Below are 13737 nucleotides of genomic sequence, written 5' to 3' on the forward strand. Positions count from 1 at the left end.
GCCAACCAAATTCAAGAAGCGTAATAAAGGAAACCGATAAATTACGTGCGATATAATCCACGTCAAACCAGAGATAAAACGGATTAGAAAGGCAAGAAAAGCAAATCCTCAACAATAAAATGTAAACAAATTTGCCTTGGCTATTACCACTCTGAAATCTAAACGAAGATGGAAAAGTATAATTACTTTACTGAGACCCTAAGTCCTAGCTTTATAAAGAGCACTCCCACAAAATATTGGAGTTACTTGAACCTGAAGAAATGTAATGAGCTACCCACATCACCTGAAGACAACGTCAAAACAGCCAACTCGCTTAATAATAACTTATAGTCTGTCTTTACAGTCCATGACGGTAACTTGCCACCCATTGTCCCGTTTAATCACTGTTTTATAGGGTCTCTTACGGTAACCGAAGTCGGTGTATTAAGTCTTTCATTAACCGCAGATGCGAAGAGAGCCACTAGACCTAGCCTAAATATTTTCCTGAAATGATACTCTGAATGGGTTTCAAAATACTTTTTCGTAATATTTAATAATCCTTAACTATGAGTAAGCTACCCAAAGAATGGGAGCTGAGTGTAGTATTGGGCTAGTTGGTGATTCATCTTAACAATGCAGCGCAACAGAAACAAAGACTTGAGCTGAGGCACACAGGACGAGCGCTGACTTCCAACTGAACTTGTATTACAGAAACAAGCCTTATTTATACACACGCATGCGCACACCTACGATGAAACATTCGACACGATAGGTAATCTATATCAAATGTGCCGGAAACATGACATCCAAAACAGACGCCAATATGATTATCAGCCCGCCTGCACTCAGCACGTGTGTGTACATTGAGATGTCAAGCTATAGGTCACTCTGTTTGCACGTGTAGATACTCAAGTTCCTTTGTGGACATGGCTATGGAAGGAGCGCTGACACAATCTTCGCCTAGCCTACTGATTTCCGCAGCCTCCACAATTTCCCTTGTCAACTGGTCCCAATGATGCTGAATGACCTGCCATTCGTCAAATTTTGGAATGCATTTCTCGGTGGTGCCCTTGCAGTCTCGGCAGTGCATGCCTATGTGGAGGCATACACTGCCGAGACTGCAAGTGGAGGCTGCGGAAATCAGTAGGCTAACGAAGATTGTGTCAGCGCTCCTTCCATAGCCCTGTCCACAAAGGAACTTGAGTATCTACACGTGCGAAACGGAGCAATTTAACTTGCCATCTCAATGTACACACACGTGCTGAGTGCGGGCGGGCTGATAATCATATTGGCGTCTGTTTTGGATGTCATGTTTCCGGCACATTTGATATAGATTACCTATCGTGTCGAATGTTCCATCGTAGGTGTGTGCATGCGTGTGTATAAATAAGGCTTGTTTCTGTAATACAACTTCAGTTGGAAGCCAGCGCTCGTCCTGTGTGCCTCAGCTCAAGTCTTTGTTTCTGTTGCGCTGCATTGTTAAGATGGAAGCTAGCTAAAATAATTCTGGTACATAAATCGGGAAGCAAAACTTATGTTTTGAATGGCAGGCCTATTTATTTAATTTGTGTGGTGTAAGATTTTTGAACATATAATCCTTAAATACATAATTAAATATGCCTTGAACGTGGGTGCGTTCTGCCGCCTTGCCAACATGGCTTTCGGAAGGAACTCTCAATGAGCACTCAACTATTAGAGCTCACCCATGATTTCTGTCTAAGCATTGACGGCCAAAGGCAAATAGATTTAATTTTTCTGGGCTTATCCGAAGCGTTTGATAGTGTACCACCCATAAAACTAATTGAAAAACTTAAATCTGCGTTAAGTGATGGTCTTACTGTCCACTGGCTCATAGGCTACATCATCAATTGCCCCCAGTTCGTACTAGTCCAAAAAAAAGCTTCCGAAATTGTCCATGTCACGTCAGGAGTAACTACAGGGTACTGTCCTGGCTGCGGTTGTTTTTCTTATTTACGTAAGCGATCTATCGGCCCAATCGGAGCAAACATCATGCTCTTCGCTAATAATTGCATTATACACCGAGAAATTATTTCTCTTTATGATCCCATAATTTTAAATCAAACTTCAAAATCAATCTCCAAGTAGTGTGATGTTTGGCAGATGAAAATAAACGTACGCAAATCTGCATTTTTGATGGTAACAAGGAAAAAGTGTACATCTGACTTTTCGTACACGATAAATGATACGTCTCTCACGAGTGTTACAGAGTATAAATACTTAGGACTAACCAAACGCTTGACCTCAGTTGGCGATTTATTAACAACATTACATCATCCGCTGTTAAACGGCTATTTTCTGCCGCACCACCTGCGTTTTGCGCCCCCTCAGACACAGCTGCTGGCTTACAACACATTCGTGAGAACACATCTGTAAGAACAATCCTAGAATACGCAAACGTCGTTTGGTTTCCTTCTGAGAAAGTGCATATTAACAAAGCTGAAGCAGTACAAAGAAAATCGGTTAGGTTTATGTTTGTTAAGTCAAAATAACAGTCACCTTACGAGTTAATTAAGAAAGCTGGATTTTTGACCATGCAAAATAGGGCGAAATTAGCGCGTTTAAAGTTTATGTTCCAACTGCTTCATAATCAGATAAACATTCGTACTACAAACCTTACCCTGTCGTACAGACTCGAAATACGCGTAATAAGCACTTGTCTACACTCACTGAATTCCCTTGCCGCGCTGATTGCCTCAAGAACCCGTTTATTTCAGCTGGCGATATGAGAATTGAACAAACTAAGCCTATCAATCACGGGCGCTGCTGCAATGAACTCATTTCTAAAATTTGTGAAAAAAGAAATTATGGAAATTTAGTTTTAACTAGCACTAAGCATCTTGCGCTGCACGTATTGTAAACTATGGTCATCGTCTGTTTCTTTGTGTTATTATTATTCCGATGTAGTGATGCGAAATGACAACCAGTGGACGACCAGGATAACAGATAACAGACGACCAGGATAACAAATACCTTGGAACAAGTCTAGAAGAAGGGGAAGGCCGATGAATCGATAGGGCGAAGAAATAAGGAAGTTCGGAGGCAAAGGCTATACTCGATCAGTGCAGGACGGGAGCGGCAGTAGACCTAATTATGCTGCTGCTTCTGATTCTGATGATGATGATGATGATGGTGTGTTTCTTAAAGAGTCAAATAACTGTAAACCTTCTCAGCCAGGAAAACTGCGTGACTATACGTTAGTGATTATTGTACGCAATTCATTTCATGTGAGTGTGCAATATGCATAAGATGCTTAGTGAAGCTGTTCTGTTAGTATACTTACTACGGTTCGCTTTATTTCTATGCTTTTAGGACTGAATATTATATTCTGAGATGCTTTTTCATACTTTATTGTATTTTTTTGGCCCACCCACTATCAACTGTCACGAGATTATAAATAAATAAATAAATAAATAAATAAATAAATAAATAAATAAATAAATAAATAAATAAATAAATAAATAAATGAATCGTAACTATGGTAAATATAAATGCAGAAAACCTCCCGTGTAGGCTACATTATGACCTGTGTGAAGAAATGAATGAACAGACAAGTTGTCTGTGCTGATATGAGACACAAGAAGGAAATAAGGCGTAGAACTACTACGGGCTGCTGTGTATTTGGCAAGCACATTGGAGTAACGAACGGCAGGCTACTCCTGTCTCTATAAAGGAAGATATGAGAGCAACGTGCACTTCAGGTCATGGCTTATACAGCGCAAAGTTGGGGAATTACTAAACATATCGGAATTAAAATTAGGTCGGCTCAACCAGCCATGGAAAACAATAATTATGGGAGTAACACTTACCCCCTTATCTACGCCCTGTGCCAAAATAAACACTCTTAAAAAAACTGTCCCGGATAGAAAGCGAGCATGTCGTATGAAAGAGCAAACTCTGGCGGAAGACGCCACAGCTCGAATTGAGAGAAAAAAGTGGCGTTGGACTGGACATGCGATGCGGTGAGCTGAGAACCCGTGGGCCACCGGGGCGACGGACTGCCCGCCGAGAGACTGGACTACACGTAAAAGAACACCGATAACTTGATGGAGGGTCAAGATAGGAACATCAAGTGGCAAAGAATGTATTGGGAACGCACAGTGTAGGAGGGTTGGAAGTTTGTTAGAGAAGCCGTTGTCGTGCGGTGCACACAGATAATCTAACGATGATGATGGCAGGGATAATACGCCCTGGTTCTAAAATGGCTGCTCTCTTCCAACCACAACCCCCACATCAAGCCCGACCATCACGATTCTTTCATTTGCTAGGAAGAAAACATTAACAGTGATGTTTTATCGGCCGTAAAAAACGCACAGAAGCGCCCAATTCCCGCAATGTGTTTCAGGTATAAGAGTATTCAAAATGCAAGAGGCGAGGGTGGTGTAACAAATAGAGTTTTGTAATAGGCTACTGCAGTGTTGATCACATAAAATTTCAAGCGGTTTTTCAACACAAAACCGCGAAAGTACGTCGGAAAGGTAGAAAACTCAACAAGCTGCCATCATTATAAAACACAGAGGGTTCCTTATAGGGAGTGAATAAATCTAGCATTATAGCGTTAGGTTTGTTATAAGGTGGAAAATAAAGTTGAGATGCATTGTTCTGATTAAAAGCTGCAAGAGGAGGCACACTTGGCAAAATAAAGATAGCTGTTTCTTTCTGTATCAAGTAGTGTTGTTAAATTTTAGCACTAAAGCCTCTAGTGCGAAAAAGAACTGATCACATTTACAGCCGTAAGTGCCGAGTTGTATACCCTTCACAAAAAAACCGCAAAATCAACACGCGCGCATGCACACACACAGTGTAGTACAGAGCATGCATTGCTGATTGAGATCAACCGAAGCACGCTTCAGGCTAAAGCTCATGGGTTGACACTAGATGCAGTCGCTTGTGCCCGCTAGATACAGGAGCTAATTTTTACCTCACTATAAAAAGAAAACGGTAGAGCAAACTCCGAAAGAAATACTGATACATTCGCTTAAACTTCTCGTGACCTTTCATAATACGTATTTTTTTCTATTTCCTCTAGTTGCTTTTACTGCTTGCCAGTCCAAGGAGTAAAATAATGTGGGTGACACAGCCGTTACTTTTCAAAGACCTTGGTAAAGTACAGGAAGGAGACCGGATCAAATCGAAGGTGGAGGCAAGTGTAGAAAGGAATAAAAGAACGTAAGCGGCACTTTAATGTCTTGTTCGAACGGGAAAGAACGCGAGAAGCCTTTTAGCCAGTTCCCGAGAAGCAGGTGAAGGCGCGGGGGCCGCAAGCTCTCCACTCCGATTTCTCTGCACGTTTGCCTCTTCGCGTGGATTGCTTTCTCAGCGCTTCTCCTTCCCTCCCCGGTACAGATTTTCAGGCTCGCTTGCTGCTTCGTTGCAGCACTCGCATAGTATAATTATGTGCGGTTCTCGGGACCGATATTTTTGGCTTTCCAAGCTTTGGACTCTTGGAAGCCAGGTAATGCTTTGAGAGCCCGGATGCTTATGCTGCAATCTTTTAATGCTGTAAGCAATGCTGCGCTAACCTGGAAAGGTGCGCGTGCCGAGGGGGAAGCGTGGTCCCGATTCCGTGCACTGCAACGATGAAATATGCCACTCAAACAGCCCGATACCATTTGTCATGCATCATACGGCCGCAGATAATGGATGTCACTGCCAGGCGGGAGCTAATGGTGAGCAGAAAACTGGATGCTCCACGACGACAATGCACTCTGTCGGTGAGCTCGTTTCACAAGTAACCCTAAACAAAATCACCTCACTCTTGCACTCACTTTACTCGCTAGACTTAGCACTTTGCGGCTTCGCCCAATTCCCAAAGAAGAACACCCGCTTTAAAGGTTGTTCTTTTGACCACGCCGTGTGTATCCAGCGAGAATCGTAGAATGGGCTGGGCGTGCTTCGAAAAAGAAGACTTTGAGAATAAAGTGCAATTACGACAAAGTTTAACATCCGGATCAGAAGTCCAGACAGCTTTCCGAATGGATTTGGGATGCCATTAGAATGGCAAGCCCTAAAGAAAGCAGCTTGTAAAAAGCCTATCATAGGCAGGTTTAGCATGTATGCTTCCAAACGTCGGCCCATAGTAACAATATATTGGAACCCGCCGTGGTGGTTCAGTGGCTAAGGCGTTGTGCTGCTGAGCTCAAGAACACGGGTTCCGTCCCGGCCGTGGTGGCTGGCTTTCTGATGGAGGCAAAAGCGAAAACGCTAGTATGTTAGGATTTAGCCGCACGTGAAGGTCTCCGGGCGGTCAAAATTAATCCGCAGTCCTCCGCTACGGTTTGCCCTCGCAGCCTGGGTGTTGCTTCGGTTCGTTAAACCCAATAATCAATCAAGAATATGTCGGAAAGGTCTTAGCCGGTGCATTTTATGATAGCGGATAGCCCATCTTGCTAGTGACGTCACTATGCGTGACGTCTTACTCCACGTACAACCCCCCCCCCAAAAAAAAAAAAAAAAAAAAGACGAAGTGTTCGTTTCAATGTGTGCAAATAACTTCATGTCAGTCACAAAAACTCCGGAGCAAAAACCACGGTCGAACCTTGTTTTTATGTCTCATGCTTATTCGTATTTAGCTTGTCTCTCAATTTAAAAAGAGGTGATATAAAAAACTTTAGACCGGACGCAAACATAACAGGTCAGCTTAAAAAAGACCTAGTGAGCGCTTGAACACATTTATCTAGGATAGAAAGTTATTATTTCTGAAATTATCTCGGATGACGGATATCGTCCTTCCTTTCTTTTGATTTCCTTATTTTTCATCGTAGCCTTTATTTGCTCACGGTTGGTTGTACTGTCTCTTTGTGCACCTACCAAATCAACATTCCCTAGGACTCGCTTTGCTGTCCGTCTGACAGTGGGACGATCGCACTGCTCCTATGCTTGCTTGTCGCTTCTTCTGTTTGCTTCCTGGTAAATAAAGCCGCTTACTACCGAGTAAGGTGCCGGACACTCGTTTACCCTCGTGTTTGCTTTTGCTTCTTCGCCGGGATGCGATGACGGCCCCCTATCCTCGGAGATTCCGGATTGCGAGTACTTTATTTAGTTCGGGGCTCTTCTGAAGGCTCGCCCGCTGCCCTGCTGGCTGGGAGTTGGAATGAGTCCGCAAAGCCTTCGTGACGAGGAGAGCGGAGCGCGTGCACCATGACAACGGCCCGGTGAGGCGCTAATTGAATTAATAGCGTTCCGGGCTGCGTGCCCGCGCAAACTATCGCACCTGCAGTGGCCGGTCCTGCGGGTGGCCAACAATAAACTCTTCGCGCTCTCCGCGCCATCCCTCTTGTCCTCTCTGTCCGTACGCCCCGAAAACTCTGGGCACTCTCCTCTCCCGGATCTGGCTCGTTTGCGTTCTAGAAGGTATAGCTTGCTGAACGTGTCAGTCAACTTTTTGAAGGGACAGAGAACCGATTTTTGTCGACCATGTTTTGTCTATCCCAAATGAAAAGGCATCACTAAAACACCTTGACCCGAAGCGGTTACGCTGATAGCACCCTAGACTTCTAAAATGGAAGTTTTTAGATCGACCAGCCATACGTGGCCCTTTAGAAGGAATGCTGGCAGTTATGAGAGGGAGCCGTGCGGCAACACATTTTTAACTGCACGTGAGATACAGAGAGGTATTTAAGAACTTGTCCCCTGGCTAAAACAACAGTAATGTGCAACCTGTCCTGTTACTTCACGCGGTTTTTTAATCACACGTTGAAATGGCCGGAGTTGTTTGGACGCGTAAGGTAGTGTCAAGTTTAGACGCCGCACGACGCCACCTTTCAGACTTCAGAAATTTCAGTGCCAAATTAAAATTATTTCCGCCTGTTTATTTGGAAATTCTTCGCGGTTATACCCAGTATATAAAACGCTGAATTTCATATGAGCTAGACGACACGCACTCCACAAAAATTGGTTGGCTGTGTCTTTAATGCTTGCGCCGAACTTTTAAAACAAACCCGCCGCGGTGGCTCAGTGGCCAAGGCGTTGCGCTGCTGAGCACAAGGTCGCAGGTTCGATTCCCGGCCGCGCCGGCTGCTTTTATGATGGAGGCGAAAAAGAAAAACGCCCGTGTGTACGAGATTTTGGCGCACGTTAAAGATCCCCACGAGGTCAAAATTAATCTGGAGCCCTCCACTACGGCGCGCCTCATCACCTCCGTTGCGTCAGCGCGTTAAACCCTACAATCAATCAACATTTAAAATAAATACTCAGCTGCTAAGGGGGAGTAGTCGTGTAGTTTTCTGTTAACTTTGCATTCTATTTGCCCCACAAAATATGGAACAACAAACTTCAGTCAAATTGCCCGAGGTGCCAAAAACAAATCCACGCCATTTTCACACTGGCCAAGAATTCCAGACAATTATGCTTGCAGCTTCTGCAATTGCCTGTTCGTTATATCGCAAAGGCTTCTTCGATTGACTTTTATTTATTGAGCAATTTTTTATCGACTAAATAATTATAAAACTCGAAAGCACCAGCATCAGAGAATGGGTAATTGTACTAGACAGACTTAGGCAAGCGGTATTGCTGTCTTCGTGGCGGTAAGGACAGAAAGGGGGAACAACATGTCAATCCGAGATACAAAACAATCTAGTTCAGCGAAACAACGCATTCGCACTTGATCGGACCACTTATTACATATTTCGTACTTGAATGCACTTTCTTGTTAAAAGGCGGGTTTATTTGGACCACAACCTTTAATCGCGGTAGGAAACAGACGATATTGACTTAAATTGACCTGATAAGGAAGAACACATTAAAGTTGGTCAAGGTAAAAGCAGGAGTTCAAACCCAGTACACTATTAGCGCATAATTGCAGGAGGAGCTCTTGATTTTGTTTGTCATTGATATGAGCCAAAGTTGGAAACTTCTCAGATACTATGTATTTTAAAAAGGCGCCGTATAATGCGCTTCCAGGGTGGCGACATTTTATGTTGGCCGGCTTCGCGTGTGCTTGAGGAAATAGCGGTGGTGGAGGACGGCCACTCTCCACTTGTTTAACGTAGTAGCAGATGGGAAGAAAGAAGGTATCTTAAGCTCCGGGGAAAGCCGCTACCAGACGACTAACCGCTTTGCGAATGCCGCTGCGGTTGACCAGGCTTTCACCGGCAGAGACCGGGAAGCATGTTTACAGAGCCGGTTTACAGCCAAGCTGTTATTCTCCCGTTGGTCGGGATTTTTCGCGTCGCCCATGCGCAGAAACGAGGTGGAAGCAGGTTGAAGGTGGAAGTGCACAGAAGGAGCGCGACGGAGCCGCTAACGTGCTCCCGGAGGGTGCGAAAAACAAAAACAAGCCAAGGAGAAAATGAACGTGATACAGCCGCTCACAGAGGATGCCTCCCCGTATGCCTGTGATGGAAGGAAACGTGATAACACGAAAACTTCAAGGTCAGAACCGAACACGTGCACAGTGAGACGTCGATCACGGGAACACCGCCGATGGGCAACGCAGCAAGCAGCAACTACATGTGCACGAAAACGGAACGGGAGAAGGAGGGTCCAGAACGAGCAGCTCGACACCCACACGGGGTCCGGTCTCGACTGCACCTTGTCGGGTGTCTTTCGAGGTCATCTCCAAGCTACCTTGACTGGTTAGCTGCAAATACTACCGCGTGCTGTCCAACATTATTAATTTGTACATAGTGTATAGCTGCTGAATGGTGCTATCCCTAAAGGATCCCTGACCCTCCACTTCGGTAGGGCAGGGTGGCTTATCAGCTTCTCATTAGATCTCGCGGTAAGGTGGCGAAGATGGTAGGATAGTCCGAGGTGTTACCACTCCGCAGTGCAAAACAAGCTCGCGGTTACCAAAAAAAAAAAAAAAGCGCGGTGTTCGCAACTACAGTGAAATCGAATCAATACCCCGGACTGAGTCCGAGTAATCCAGAAGCCACGCTCACCCTTTTGTCGGACTTCCGTTGCGCATCGTAGATCTTCCAGATGAGCTCGGGCCCCGCCGAAGCCGTCTGGCGGCCGATCTCGTAAAACTGGGAGATCGGGTTCGCCTCCAGCGGAGTGGTGGGCCGGCTGCGCAGCTGGGGGAGACAAAGAACGCTTGAATGTTTGCTCCGCCGCAACGAGCTATGCACGCATCGTTTTCTTGCACACAGAATATGCCGTTGAAGCTGCTCCTACAGTTAATGACACAGACGTGCTAATGGTATGTACATTTTCAGTTAAGGGGCCACAAAGACCAAGTAAAACTTGTTTTAATTTGAAAGAGCTGGGCTTCAGCACCTCACTCAGCTCCATTCCGGCGACCAAGCACGTTTTTGACCGGGAAAACGCAGGAAGTATTGAACAACTTTCAAATTTGGCGTTACATCGACGTGTGACGTCATATGAACCATCACTAAAAACATAATTTCCGGCGTATTAACTGCACGTTAGAATTCTAGTGGTGCGATCAAATGGAACTGGAGGCCCTACTACAATCGTCCAGTCATGTGTCTTAGCGGCGGTTTTTTTTTTTTATTATTATTGAAGGTACCCTTAAGGGCCCCGGAAAGAGGTATTACATGAAGAGAGGACAATTAAAAACCAAAAGAAAAGTAAGGAACATACTGTAACACACTGTAAAAGTGGTACAAAATATTCTGAGCGAGGGTACATACGTAGGGAAAGCACATCAACGAAAGTAACGTTATATAAACAAAAAACAATGCAACATTGAAGAGAAAAAGAATCAAGGTGACACTAAATGGAAGAGAGAAACATAACAGTGTTGGTCGCGGAAAGTGTTTCCATGTCTGCCAGGGCTCTGCAGCATGCGTCGTCGTTACTGATGATGGCGATGTGGCAAGACAAGTCGTTCCATAGTTTTTTCGCTAATAACAGTGGTGAATATTGGTACATGTTGATGCGCGCAAAGGGAATGAATACTTTTAACGGGTGATCGGTACGGAGGGAGATGTGCGATCCTTGCCGGATGCGTAAACTACGGAACGAGGACGCGCTATGGTAAATTTTGAAAAAAATACTGAACTATGTCATTGCAAGGTTTCTAAGTTTAGGCTAGTTTGAAGTTGTGTTATACTGTAGAGCGTGCAGTTACGGAAAATGAAGCGAATAGCGCGATTTTGGACGGTTTCGAGGGATTTCCAAAGATACGTTTGATGATGGTTCTAGGAAATTTGATAAGGGTTTGATGAGAGTTCGCCGGTCACCAAACAAGGTTCTGTGACGTCCTAGAAAAGTTGCCGGAAGGTGACCAGGGAGTCACCACAGCTTTGCATGTTTTGCTTAATATATCCATTATTTTTTTTAAGTTCGCGATAAAATTGGTATCATTGGCATCGGCCCAAAGCAGTGTTTCCAAGGAATCGAACTTATCTTGCGTTTTCATGGCCCTTTTACGGTACACTAAAGGCTGAATAGCTTTCATTTCTAACTGAAAGATACCCGTTTTTTAGCTCTCTCGGCTCTTGTTCGGCGGTGAATGAAGTCTTGTTTTCAAAAATGTAAATAAATATAGCTTGTATTTATCGATGCCACTTCTTTTCCATTTTTTTCTCGACGTTTCAGAGCACTTCACACACACACAAGAATAAATGGGCCTACTTTACTCATGTTAGCTTCGCCCGCACCGTCACCGAATCCCCGCGTAAGCCTCGCCACCGAGTCCATTTGGAATCGCGAAGATAAAAAGTTCTGCAGAAATTCAGAGAATTATCTACTAATGATTAGCATTCTTATGCAACTTGTCTTGAGTGTGAGTTTTTACAATCAGTTTTTTTTTATTTTTCTGAATCCTGTCCGACCAATTATCTCTATTTACGCTACTATAAGGATTCGAAGTGGAACATTGGAGAAATCTGCATTATTGTGGAAATTCCATGCGTTATACGTTTGGCCATTTTCCATATTATTTTATATTTTTTCAATTTTTCTTTCAAAATTTTGTTGGACCAATTATCTCCATTTACGTTATTATAACGATTACATTTGGAACTTTTGCGAAATCTGCATTATTGTGGAAATGTAGGGCGTTACATGGTTCACAAATTTCGCGTAAATATTTTATATATTTTGTGTGGTTTTAGTTTCTCGAAAAAATTTTAGACCAATGACCTTCGTTCTCGCTATTGTAACGATTACAGGTGAAACTTTCGCGAAATCTGGATTATTGTGGAAATTCTATGCGTTATACGTTTTGCCAATTTCCGTATTTTTTTTATTTTTAAAATTTTTTATTAAACCTGTTCAACCAATTATCTCCATTTACGTTATTATAACGATTAAATTTTGAACTTTCGCGAAATCTGCATTATTGTGGAAATGCAGGGCGTTACACGGCTCGCCATTTTCTGCAACTTTTTTGTATATTTTTTTATTTTTTACTTTTCCGAAATTTTGTTCGACCAATTATCTCCATTTATGCTATTATAACAATTACAGGTGATTGCACTGCTTGGTACATTCTGGGACACGGTAGGCTGTGATTCTTCTTCCTTAGAATAACGTTAGTGAACGGGCAACGCCCCTCACCTCCTTTTACCATTCTGGGAGTGATTCTGCGCTCAAGTGACGGTCAACTTCTCAGGTCCGTCATTTAGGTAGCAATAAATATGCCCCCTTGTTTTCGCTCTGAAACATACCTCCACCCGTTCCCTTTTCCACCCTGGGGCCACCGACGCTTCATCACAAATCGTCTCAGCCGCAGCCTGGTCTTGCGCATGCGTACCTTGTCCCCGCCGCCGGGGTTGACCAGCTCCGCGATGACGGATCGGCGGCGGCCCCCCTTGGGGCTCACGGGCAGGCCGGCCACGGACAGCTTGCCCCGCTCCTCGGCGGCCAGGGAGGCGGGCAGGGTGGCGGCGGCGGCCCCCGGCGGCCCCCCAGGCACCGCGCCGGGCCCCCCCGCCGACCCTGCGGCCAGGCTGCCCACGCCCGCCAGCGTGCCCGCGCTGGGAGCGGCGGCGGCCGACGGCGGCGAGCCGGCGCCGGCCGCGGCCAGCTGCAGCACATGCGGCGAGCTGGGCGTCCGAGGGAATATGGTGGAGGCCTTTTACGGGGCCCTGCAAACAGGGGAAAGACAGGGCGGACGGAAATTGGGGAAAGAAAACATTCGCCGTGGTTGAACATGGTTAGGCCAAGTTGGCCTATGACACCGCATGGCGTTACGGCATATTTAGGGACCTCAAGTCGTTCGGTGTATCGGGTAATATGCTAAACACCCTTATTAGTTACTTGTCGGAGAGAACCTTTGGCGTGAGAGTCGGTAGTGCACTCTCAAAGGTTCACGTGCAAGAAAATGGCGTGCCGCAAGGTGGAGTGTTGAGCTGCACTCTTTTCATAGTTAAGATGAACTCTCTTGGAAAGGCATTGCCACCTACAAACTCTTATTCCATGTATGTAGACGACGTGCAGATATCCTTTAAACCGTGTAACATGTCCATCTGCGAACGTCAAGTCCAGCTTGGTGTCAACAAACTTTCCAGCTGGGCACACAATAATGGTTTTAAAATGAATCCTGCAAAAAGCTCCTGCGTTGTGTTCTCCAGGAAGCGCGGGGTTCATCCGGACCCAGACATTACTCTTAATGGCGTGTCGCTTCCTGTGAACAAGGAGCACAAGTTTTTAGGTGTTGTGTTTGAGACGATAAATGAGGTAACAGTAAGACGTAAAGTTGAAGAATTCAGGATCGCGCTGCAGAACCGATATTCAGCTCTTACTGAGGAAGCAGAGTTTAAAATACAGGGAGCCAGCGATAATCTTACACGCATTATCACGTAGTGTGCAGTAGAGGTCGGGGGC

At 44.9% G+C, this 13737-nt stretch overlaps 1 protein-coding gene across 1 annotated transcript in view; it reads right to left on the reverse strand.

Moving 5' to 3' along the window:
* The window catches only part of Bma (SCY1-like protein bma), a 158593-nt gene that overhangs the window by 142644 nt on the left and 2212 nt on the right, over positions 1-13737 (reverse strand). The window contains exons 2-3 of the mRNA XM_077691753.1: positions 12665-12985; positions 9882-10016 (exon numbers count right to left, since the gene is read on the reverse strand). Coding sequence (XP_077547879.1) covers positions 9882-10016; positions 12665-12985 — 456 coding nt within the window. The remainder of the gene's footprint in view (positions 1-9881; positions 10017-12664; positions 12986-13737) is intronic.

The sequence above is a fragment of the Haemaphysalis longicornis genome, unplaced genomic scaffold, assembly GCF_048455015.1.
Source record: "Haemaphysalis longicornis isolate Haplotype H1 unplaced genomic scaffold, Haemaphysalis longicornis Haplotype H1 scaffold_10, whole genome shotgun sequence".
In the NCBI taxonomy this organism is placed as follows: domain Eukaryota; kingdom Metazoa; phylum Arthropoda; class Arachnida; order Ixodida; family Ixodidae; genus Haemaphysalis; species Haemaphysalis longicornis.